At 36.8% G+C, this 12,696-nt stretch overlaps 1 protein-coding gene across 10 annotated transcripts in view; it reads right to left on the reverse strand.

Annotated features, from left to right (window-relative positions):
• Nucleotides 1–12,696, reverse strand: part of Pdp1 (PAR-domain protein 1) — a 101,578-nt gene that overhangs the window by 25,232 nt on the left and 63,650 nt on the right. The window contains exon 1 of one of the 10 annotated variants that reach the window (XM_053768653.2): nt 5,905–6,143. The exons of 8 other annotated variants lie outside the window; for them this stretch is intronic. In XM_053768653.2, coding sequence (XP_053624628.1) covers nt 5,905–6,013 — 109 coding nt within the window. In that variant the 5' untranslated portion in view covers nt 6,014–6,143. Of the gene's footprint in view, nt 1–5,904; nt 6,144–12,696 lie in introns of those variants that run through there. One more of the 10 variants, XM_053768654.1, reaches the window with a different exon arrangement.

Here is a 12,696-nt window from a genome sequence, read left to right on the forward strand (position 1 = left end):
TCTGCACTTATAATTAGCGGTTTGTTAATCATTCGCACGCGAACCAATCAGACTATTAGCACTATTAGTATTGTGATCAAGTTGTTTAGAAGTAAAAACAAAACTGTACCTAATATAACTTCGTATATTACTAAAACTGAAAGCATTTCATCATAGTTTTGATAACTACAAGGGCACGTAACTTGAATTTTCAGAAATCTTCCCTTTATTTCCCAAAGGAATATTAGGTAAAAATTGAGGTTAGTGAATAACCATAAAATTAAACACATAGCCATCATTATACATAGCAGATCGTGCAGAATAGCGAGGCGTACGGGCGGGGCGAGGGTTGAGTTACGGTCATAGATAAAATAAATATTTTCATTTTATCTATGGTTACGACGCTACATCGATGCTCTAAGATTGATGAAAAAAAAATCGCATAATGTTGATAAAAACGTTTCAAGTGTAAATACTCGAAAGGAAGTGAAAATAGCGCCACCTTTCGGCGAAGTGATGGATTATGGCAGATCTACACGAGCATGCGGCGGCAGGAAGTAACTCTCAATATCAATGAAATAACAAAATACTGCAGGAGTTTTCTGTCTTGTTGCTCCAAGACCATGTAGAAACAGATTGCAAATGGAATAGATAGAAAAACTGAAAACTATAACTTTATAAGTAATAGCATGTCGGTAGTGCTTAACTGGTTTACAACCAACAACTTAGCTCTAAATACAGAGAAGACAAAATGTATTAAATTTTCTCTCTTAAATAACTCGCACAATGTTATACCTTTAACAGTAAATGGTAAAGCTCTGGAATGGGTACATAGTACTAAATTCCTGGGCATTACTGTGGACGACAAATTAAAGTGGGATAAACATATTGAAATCACGGCCAAAAAACTTAGTACGGCAGCTTTTGCAGTGAGAAGGATCAGACAGTGTACGAACATAGATACAGCTAGACTTGTGTATTTCAGCTACTTTCATAGCATTATGTCCTACGGACTATTAGTTTGGGGTAATGCAGCTGACATAGGAAAAATTTTTGTATTACAGAAAAGAGCTATCCGTTTTATTTATGGGTTAAAACCTCGAGATTCTCTTCAAGAACTCTTCAAATCAATTAACATCCTCACTGTGGTATGTCAGTATATCTTTGATGTGCTTATTTTTGTCAAATCAAATTTACATTTATATAAAAAATTAAACGAAGTAAATAGTGTAAACACTAGAAATAAGCACAAACTTTGTATGAATAGATTCAGGCTTAAAAAGGTTCGGCGGTCTTTCGTGGGTCAAAGTGTAAAATTATTCAATAAACTCCCTGCAGAGGCTATTAATCTGCCAATGAAAAATTTTAAAATTTATGTTAAGAAAAATTTAATGGATAAAGCGTATTACACAATTAACGCCTATTTGACTGATAAAAACGCTTGGATCCTCCCGACAACTTTGCCACTCCACACATGATCTCCTCATTTTTATTTTACTGTTTTTTATTATTTTATTCACAATTTTGAATTTTGTTATAATAATTCGTATGGCATTTAAATTTTATTTGTAAAACATGTACGTGATTTGTGATCTTCAAGTGTCTGAATTATACTTCTATTTCGACGAATAAGAATTGTAATTATGAAGTCATGGGAATCGAGTGTGTCATGTTCACTCAAATGGTCAATCTGGTGGTGGCGTCGTGGGCCGGGTCGTGAGGTTCCCTCTATTATGGTTGAGCTACGCGATGGCTGTCCCATGCGTCAACTCGTGAACGGGTGCTGCCAGAGGGAACTGGTCATCTCGTTTCTCATATATTTTCATGTAAGTTAATTGTGTTTCACATCGATATATATATATATATATATATATATATATATATTATAATCAGCACTCGGATCACAATCATAACCTGTTTTGATATACCTTTTGACTATGTACATTATGTACTTTTATATATTATTAGAAAGAAAAGAAAAAAAAAAATTTTTTGTAAGAAACAATAATGGTAAGCCGATCTGGCATGATAGGGACCAACACTGTTCAAATGAGTTTCTTTCGGCATTTCTTCTCAGCAGTGGTCGTTCCGAAATGCCAGTAGTTTCTAGCTTGTGAGAAATAACTATAAATTTAAAGATTGACGAGAAAAAGTGCCTGTGAAGGTCTAATTTCTGAATAAATGATTTGAATTTGAATTTGAATCTGAATTTGAATCAAATTCTAAGAAACGGTTGCACCAGTAACTTTGACATTAATTTTAATCTGCGCAGAAAAACGCAAAGTACACCATTTTGTCTAAACGACGCGGCGGCGGCGTGGTTAAAGTTAACGTCAAAGTTGACTGATGAAACTCATCCTATCTTTGTAGTGTCATCAACTAAAATGTGTAATGAAAAAGTATTTTAAATGCCAGCTATAAATTAACGCGGAACATTGGCGGATTCGGCATAGTTATTGTTGGATTTTCATAGTGTGTAGCCGGTATTGTAGTAACAGCAAGCGCGCCCGTCGCGGCTCGCTCGGGTATAACAAAAAAAAGTAGCCTATGTTACTTCTGAACGTTTCATTTATCTCAGTGCAAAATTTCATTAATATCGGTCCAGTAGGTTTTGACTTTATTCATTAAAAAAAAACGAAAATACAAATCTTTTCTCGTTTAATATTCGTATGGATAAATAGGCCAAGAATTGTTGTTGGAGATTTATTACATTAATTGGTGGATTAAAACCACAGATATTATATATAGATTAAATGATTAAAACGAAGATTGGAACGGAATAAAAACGGAACAAATAACGCTGCTCATCAAGTTTGAAACTAGTCCTCACCCGAGGCTTCACTTAGCTCAGCTTCAACCACTGAGTGTTGGAAGCTGAGTGACACCATAGAACTCTGAGAGAACTCTGAGAGAACTCTGAGAGAACTCTGAGAGAACTCTGCTTACCTACGGCTGCTTATTGTCTACTAATAGCACTCGCATATGGACAGCCAGACAGACAGTGAAAAGTGATTTTGTTATACACTATGTAATATTCGTTTGTATTGAATCACCGTTTTTGAATTAAATTATATAATTACTACATAGTGTCTATTTAATTGTAAATAGGTAGTTTATATTTTATTTTAGAATAAGTTGATCATGTGTTATATATCAAGTATGTCATTATTATTTATTGATACATATATGTTAGGATGCATAGGCCAAGAGTCGCTCTAGGTCACCGAGCCCGGATACTAATATTATTATAATATTTCCTAGTTCGATTACTCAGCGATCCGAGTCATAGACGCAGTTATAAAATATCCAAAGCCAATCGTTTAACCTGAAATTAATAGAAACAGAAACTACTCAGAACTACTGAAGGAAACTAATTTTTTATATTCGTTATTCATAAAGTATATATAATAAATTAATGACAATAAAGTATAACGAAGACCGTGCGACATGGAGAAGAAACAGTAGGAAAGCAGACCCTGTGCTTACAATCTGGAAGCAACCGTGGCATCGTTCAGATGGGAGAGTAGACATTAAACAAATAGGAAAATGTGCTAGGCTATTAAAAAAATAATTAAAATTAGCTTGATAATTTAATTTTTGTTGTATATCAAAATAAAGCGATTTGTCGATTAAGTGCGGCGCGGCGTCCACTTGCCTTGATTGACCGAGCGAGGTGAGTGCGCGGGCAGCCCGTGCCGCCGCGCAACATATAGTGGCTGCGGAAGCATAGCTCATGTCTACTAACTGCCCCCGAGACTCTGCTCCAGATCACGTCGGAAGCTAAGAGAAATACATATAGCTTATTAAGAAAGGTAGGTTTTACATAAACGCTACTCTTTCTCATAGCTCATTGCTTATATGTATTAGTAATAAACTTTTCCATCGATAATCACTCGCGAGCGAACAATGTCTATTTTTCACGTTAGTTTTAATCAAAGTTGAAATGAATAAAATGATATATCCATATGTATCATATTAAATAGGTACATATTTTTGGTCTAGAGTATGCCGCCGGTAGTCATGGTAAAGTATATCCCGACCTTCACAAGGTGTTCCCTTGTGAAGGTCGGGATATATAATGCCTCATAGTTATTGCATTATCACAATCCTCGTTTGGATGATCATTAGACCAAGTATCCCATGGGACTTTGGTATTCTTTTGTTAGATTGCATGCAATCGGCGGAAACATTGCCTTTTGACCTCATGAAGAAAGGGACGGATTTAAAGTCTTTAAAATAAACATAAGTTGATATTAATACTTCTATTTTTATTTACACCTATTGATACCCATAATAAAATCCACTGAGTTCGCTTGAAATGATTTCGGACAAATAAAAAAAAATGTAAGCAAAGATGTCGAAATAATAACTTAATATTTGGATAAGTTCAGATTGCTCTACTAATTACTTAATTAGGGCGTTTCGTTCAAGTTGCTTCTGCCGTTGATGTTATCTTTAAGTATATTTCTACTGCGCGTAGCAGGCATTACTTCAGATATCGATAACATGCAGAAACGCGACTGTTCTGTTCTCTTTTTGTTTTATTGTGGAATGGTTCAAACGAGGCATTATGTAGCAATTACATTAATTGCACTTCACGTGTCCACGTGTCCCGCCGACTATAAAACCAAACGCGATATTTACGTTCGCATTACAAACGAAATATCGCTTCATTATCTACATATTTTAGTGCGGTTTGTAACTAAACTTTGATTTCCGAACTCGAAGTTTATACAGATTATTTTTCCAGTGTTGAAAATACCTTATTATTAAATTTCTTTGTAATGGACCTAAATGCATTTCTATAATTTCATAAAAGGCTATCCTTAAATAATTATTTACAAATTTACAAATGCGCTTAAGTACAATAAAATACATAAATACATATAAAAAACGTATATGATGTGTTGCGTATTTATCGTGAAATTTAAACATTTTATAACACAAATATACAGATGAGATGAAGAACACTTGTATAATACAAACACGCGTGAAGACGCGGATGGAAAGTGCTAGTAATTATAAACTTGCCTAATAGGTTAAATGTGTACAAATTATATATATATATATTGTAAAAAATGAAGTAGGTAGGAACTGTACTCAGCGCGGGGAGAGATGGGAATCAATTTATTTTCCGTTTGGAAGAAATTGTAGTAATAGAGGAATCCAGTATTTGTTTACATACAGACCTTCTTTTACCTGTCGAGTTTGCTTGGTTCACAGAAAAATATGTACTTAGTTACTACACACCACAAAAGTTTATTGCTTTCTATGACGCATAACAAATATTAAAAAGCATTCAACTAAATGCAATCTACGGAACACTGGCACACGAACACGAGAGATCCATGGCTACAATATTTCTGTTTCCAGTAAACTTCAAAGTATTATTTAAAGCTTTGCACATGTCGGTATGTGACTTTGAGAATATTATAAAATATGTTAATGTTTTAGTTTTCACAAATTGGATTGTTTTTAAACCCATTGCAATGCTCATTGTTTACATTATTCATTGTCTGAGGGCATTTGTTGTGTTCTTGTAATAAATAATGTAAGAAATATCTTCGCTTACCATCGGAAATAAGATGAAGTGACTGAATCTAATATGTCGAATGAATATTGTATTTATTCAGAAGTAAGAAGTTTCTGTCATAAAAAGCGGAACTCAACTATTTTGAAATATTTCCTCGAATATCGTCAATAGCTTGTTAATACAAAAATAATAATTTATTATAAATAATATTAAAATGTACAAACATCCGTCATCGTTGTGTAGCTTCGTGCGCTGATTGTTATCTATTCAATATCCACGAAGATTATCACAAAAAGAACTATAGAGCCACAACACGCGTTATCATCAGTTGAAAATTGTTTACCGGTAGTAAACAAACAGACACTTGTAGCTTCGCGCGCCGGGTGTGGTACCTGAGATATGCGTGCGGGCGCGGAGCGGGTGCTGCGGCGGCGCCGGCGGCGGCAGGAAGCAGCGCTCGTACTGGCCCGGGTACCAGGTGGCCTGGGCCTCTGAGCCCATGTCGATGTAGCCGTGGCGGTCCAAGGGCCGCGGCCATCGGCCCGGCCCTCTATTCGCTGTGACACACTCAATCGTTGCTGCTGACTCGCGCCTTCACGCGACTGATCCCGGGGCGGTGCGCGGCAGGATTGAAGGAGCAGCGGCGGCGCGCCGGCCGCACGCTCAGCGCCACGTGCGCGCGGCACGCTCGCCCGCAACGTGCACGCCGCGCGGCACGTGCCCTGCCCTCGCCCCCGCACACCCGCTACCGCCCTACCCTCACACCCCATGCACCCTACGCCCTTAACGTCTCGCGCCCTGATCAACGTGAGCGTTTACCACCGAAACCGTTTTGGCGAAACAACGACACGGGATTTTAAATGGGAATTCGTCAAATTCGATATTAGTTTTTATTATTAATTAAATAACCAATCTTACTGATCTTTATTAGCTTGGCCAAATTCTAATAATTTTAAAGAAACGATAGAATAATATAGATTGAAGTTGAGGATACAAAGTGAGGCACATACATAAAAGAAAAATAATAGTAAGGCATGCGATAGAATTACAACGCACGATTTTATTGCAAAAATGTTACAAACATTAAGTAGATACATTCCTAGTTGAGACGTAGCGCAGATTCAATAATCGTAGTTGGATTACGATGGTACATCGACGCGAGTCACGCTCAGCGTCTCATTAAGTGGATAATGTAAGGACGGAGGGGCGGGGAGGGGCGGGGAGGGGCATGTGCTGTCAAGACTTGAGCATGTGTGAAATGGCGACAGTTACCGGTTTGCGTGTGTGCCAGTCAGCTGACATCAAACGGTAGATCGGCGCGGAGGCATGCGGCTGTCTGTCTGATCCAACAACCTACCACTTCAAATCGTTTCCTATTCCTTTAATACTGAGACAGATTTTCTGGAAGTTATTATAATATGACAAAATATTGGTAGTAGTAACATGTAGCAAAGTCTATTCAGCCGGTATTTTCCGGTCCACTATCACGGAAAGCATGTCGAGATGGAAATATCCGCTCCGCTATTTACTTAGGCGTCAATGCCAGGAGCTTGCACAGTCGCATGCCCACTACTGGTATATGTCAGCTACTTAGCTTTTTGAGAAAAACTGTGTAATTTATAAGTTGACCTGGAAAAGTGCCTGTGAAACTCGAATTTCTGAATAAATGCTATGACTCTATTCGGACGTATTTACTAATTTGTGTATGTATGCTGGCCCCAAGTATGACAAGCATATTTGCTGGCATATAATATATATGCAATATTGTATGCAAGCAAGCTACATTCATGACACCTATGAGTTTGCCAGTAAGGAGTTTACGTATGTGTGATTAATTCCACTTTAAAGTGGCTAAAACTAAATTACAAAAACATCAAATTCTCCAAGAACCATTAGAACAGTTATCACATCGTGTGTTCTAATCTCGCAACGTTCAATATCATCTCGAAGCTTCAATAACAACTACATAGTCAACTTGTGACACATCAGCTGTCGACGCGCCCTTTCTAACATATATTTAACTAAAATAAAACCGGCCAAAAGCAATATATATTTAGTTACCATAAACCTATGGGCACTCATATAATGCATGCAAAACAGGATTTTTGTTGCTATATAACCCTTCATAAACGAGTCCTTCTTGCTCTTGGCCGGTTTCATTTTAGTTAAACGTATGTTATTTATAAAATAGTATCAAATGTAGAAAACCCTTAAGTTTTATCGAAAACGCAACCCTAGAGACATTGAATCCAATCTTGGCGCAGTCTACTGGCAGCAGGAGGCAGCATTACATTTTATTGTCTCTGTATTTTTTTGTGAGAAACCTGATTGTTTTTCGGAAATTAAACGCCTGAAATTAAATCATTAAATTGAATTAATAGGTAGGCATAATATTATAGGCTCTAATGAAAGAAATTATAGTTTAATTCAATTCAATATTTGAAATTATTTGTACAGATTCACAGTGTAGAAATAAATGTAAATATCGAAATTATCCCATATTTAGAAAATTGCTTGATCGATTTTGTTGAAACCAATTTTCGGTTGAAGTTTTCATTGAATTGTTTTGTTTTACAATTTTTCACTGCATAGTCTAAACATTGAAGGGGGAGACTCTAGTAGCCATATTTCCCAAAAATGGTAATAATAAAAAAACTGTTATAGAAACCTCCACATTATTGTTAAAGACCTATCCAATGATATCCCACAATGCTATGTTGTCTAAAAATATTTTATGCATTCCTCAGTTACAGTATGGAGTGTTACCTACTTTAATGCCATTTGGCTACGGAATCCTAAAAAACATATTTCTGTGTACCATATCAATTTGTGTGCGACAAGTATACTTGAACGTCATATATATTTTTAAATTATTATGAATTGCATCTAAAATCTAAGTTTGTTGACTAAATTAAGAATATCGAAATACAAGAAGACATGTCAATCCGAGTTTTCTTCTCAATGGTAAGCAGCGCGAGGCGACGCGACGACGAGGCCGCAATATCAAATACTATGAGAAAATAACTTGTTTTTTATAATTCGATAGTGCCGTAACTACAGGCGCGCACGAGCCCCCGCCGAATGGAGTTCTACCAGGCTAACAACTACCTTTTTGTTACTCTTAACTCCGCTTGTGATGTGACTTGGAGAGAGCCCTTCGGAGGAGGGTCGCAGTGCGCACCCCGAATATAATACTTGCCTGGGTACAAATGAAACGTATAAATGCCTTTACGTAATTAAACACAATATTTTTAGCTCATTGAAAACAAAGTTAGATGTTAACATTTTGAACTCACTAGTATGGCTTCTTTGCGCTTGTTTTATTGTTCATTTTAAAACTTTGTTAACCTTTGTTTTTTCCCCATTCGTAAGCTCGAGTGTTTGCCAACACGACACTACTGGTTTCCTAAAGAGGAAATAATAGAAAAAGTCATGTAAATATTAATTAAGTATTATTTTTGTTTCTTGCGTAGAAATAGTAAGGTTCTTGCTGATTGATTCAAAACACGCGAACGAAATCGCGGGCATCATCTATTAATACAATAAAACAATGACCGGTTTTAGTTTGGTCGCACGGGGGTCTCTATAAAATTACATGAATTAGATTAGTATACAAACTTCATATCACCGCACTATGTGATAAATACTTGGTTATACTTATATAGTAAAGCCAACCACAAGACTGCAGATCAAGTTTGCCACATACCAAAGCCAGGAACAGTTGTAAGATATCTATTTGTGAATCTCGTATCCCTAATCCCACTTCTGTGTGCATTAAATGTCTTCAAGATGTTAATTTGGACGCGTAATTGTGCATTAGTAGGTGAAGTAGGTCAATGGACGGGACGGGCGGCATCGACATTTTAACAAATGTATTTGATTGGTAACTAATTAAGGTGGAAGGTAGCTGGCACGGGGCGTATATATTTGCAAGCGATGCATATGTTTGCCTCGACACGTTTATTACAAGGGAAACTGGTCAGCTCGAACCTCATGTATTTTTTTGAGAAATACTATATAATTTAAAGTCAGTAATTTTGAATGACTTAACCGATTTTGATGCCCTACGAACTTAAACATTCTATTGACAGATCAAAGGTATGTAACCTTTCAAATTTCATCAAAATCAGACCAACGGTTCGAAAGTTATCGCGTTACAAACAAACAAACATACATACAAAAAATGAATTTTTGCCCCAAGTCGAATTGTAGACCTCGATCGCTTAGCTCGATCGGTCAATTAATTTAATCATCGCAATCTTAAAACCCAATCAAACCTTTACTACTCCATTATATACATAAAAAATTTAAAGAGCTGCTTCGCAAGCAGCGTTCGCGAGGTCATCTTCTTTCTGGAAAGAACTGCTACAGATATACACTTAAAATGGGCTTCCTCAGGGTAGTGTTGCCATACTAATTTTATTTAATACTAGCTTTTGCCCGCGGCTTCGCCCGCGTGAATTTCATAGCAAAATCTCAGTATTTTTTTTATCGCGTACTCTGTAAGACTGGTAAACATATATGATTCAAATTCGCATTTTTTCCCATCTTTAGTTCAATTTTCTGTTTGCCGCTGCGTGTTTCGTCTCGTAAACTTGTCCAATCCCGCTTCCTGCTATGTAATGTAAAGTAGATATCCGTATCGTACCGTTTCATTGTACGATATTGTGCCATCATGTTTTTTGCAATGTGTTCCGTCCTGCTTCCCACTACGTGTCTCCTTCCCATTTCCCGCTCCTACTCTCACTCCCGCTCTCTGCAACGCGTGCCGTCCCATTTTCCATGACGTTTTACGTCCCGGTTTTTTACTAACCACAAAGGTAAATTAAACATTTTTTGTATTTACTATTACTGTTATTTGCTACAAAAAGTAAGTGTGCCAATTTTCAGCTTTTTATCTTGAAAATTGTATTAAGCCCCATACAATCTTTCACCCCCCTTATAAAGGTGTTGAGGGTTAATTTTCAGAAAAATCTGAAACACGTATTCAGTACTTTGTTGTAAACAAACAAAATCCAAATTTTCAAGTCACTAACTTCAACGGTGTCGAACTTTCATATTTAAAGTTTTTCACCCCTTTCACCCCCTTCGGAGTAGAATTTCCAAAAATCCTCTCTTATTGCTCACCTACATGCCAAATTTCAGCTTCCCGCCCAGCAGTTTCACGTTGTTTGTCAGTCAGTCAAGAGTTTTATACTGATATATTGATACATCAGTATGTATCGCCCATTATATCTATATCAGACTTTAATCGATAAAAACAATTTGTTTATATTCTGTTTACACCTTTCTACAAAAATTTAAAGTAAATCGGCCCCGTGGATTGTTATTTTAATTTTCCTACAGTATCCCCCTCATTTTCCGGGAAGAAATGTCTATAAGATGTTAACCCGGGATTCCGAGGAATTTTTGATTCATAATTAGTTTTTCAATTATCCTACGGGAACCTGACCATTTACCGGGATGAAATGTATCTAAGATGTTAACCCGATATATAAGATACCCACATACTAAATTTCAAGCAAATCGGTCTAGTAGATTTCGAGTGATGCGCATTCAGACAGACAAAAATTTTCAAAACTATATTTTCGTCATCTGTATCAGTAACTACGTATATTCCATGAAGAATTTAAAAAAATATCCAATGTACAAATTTGGCCTTTCTTCAATTTTATTATATGTATTGATTTACATAAACAACTAGCCTCGGCCATCGAATACAAACAGGTTCCTGTACGGCGATGATTTGGCCCTTACTTCCTAAGCTCCGTCCTTTGAAGAGGTTAGGCGCTCAATTCACTAATGAACCTTGGATGGATAATTATCTTTGAAGCAGCATGGATTCAACACGAAGATAAAAGTGGGCATACGGAACAAACTCCTGCGCCAACTAATGTTAACAACCACAATTCCTGCGGACGACAGAACTAGAGCTCTAATCGATCGCTCGATCGTTCAAGCTCGATCAACGATCACATACACACACCGCCGCCTTTACCTGTTGAACCCACCAAATATCGATCGCCTGATCTATGGAAGGAGAGATACCCCGCAACGTCTCCCAATCTATTGTCGGAGCACATCCCACCTGGATTTAGTCTTGAGCGACATGGAAATTTATTAATAGGTTCCGGACATAAGTTGGTCGATGGCACACTTCTGTTATACCCTGCGTGCCCCACCACCTGCGCTCTGAAAGACCTGTATGACGTCACACATAATGATTAACTGAGTTGAGACTCTAAGAAGAAGACTACTCTATTTCATCCACTTGTTATTTACGATTGCTTGGTTATAGCCTATTTTATTTATGAAATCAAATTTATTTTTGTCTTCCTGAACATGGGGCAGCTCAATACGAACTCATACAAGAATCGATAAAATTATATTTCGATATTCTCACTTGTCCACAAGTCAGTGTTACAAACCGTGTAAATAAACAAGGTCTAGCGTGAACTGGATTCGTTTGCAAAGGGTTCCGATCATAATCCGATCTTAATTAGAGGCTGGATGGACAAAGTTCCGCAGTGGCGTTGTAGGGAGCGGTACTAATCAATGGTAACTGCTCCTCCTCCTGACCTCCTATCGAGTTTGTTATAGTCCTTACAACTTTATAAAACTTTATAAAAATCAAGATGAGCGTACAAGTTGCACATTATTATTTTTTGGAAAACATGTAAGTGTCAAATGACAGATTTGTAAGAATAATGTATCAAAATAGAAAAAGCTAAATAAATTGTATATTCGGAACCGGCATTTGTGTTTCTAGTTATTGGCCCAGTCCATACTTTTATAGTTTTTACTTATTAATTTGTAATGTTGTCGGAAAAAAAAGGTATACAGTTCAGGTGTCACTAAATGCACACATCAACCGATAAAATAACAAGTAAACATTAGATTTGATTGGTTGCTTATCTTCAACACAAAAGCCCAAATCAAACTAAGCGACAAAATGCCTTTAGCAAACAAAGTAGGTTATGAAACGAGCACGAAACTTGCCTGTTTTTCTGGAAAGTTCAGCTACTCCACGCCGGGTGGCGGTAGTAGTAGGACAACAACACTTTAGCTACGATTAATTATGATATTATTTGATATTATTTTTAAGGTAAACTATATTCTCGTTAAATTCAAATTCAAATTCAAAATTCTTTATTCAATTTAGGATGATATACTCGTACATCACT

This window comes from Plodia interpunctella, chromosome Z (assembly GCF_027563975.2).
Source record: "Plodia interpunctella isolate USDA-ARS_2022_Savannah chromosome Z, ilPloInte3.2, whole genome shotgun sequence".
NCBI lineage: Eukaryota > Metazoa > Arthropoda > Insecta > Lepidoptera > Pyralidae > Plodia > Plodia interpunctella.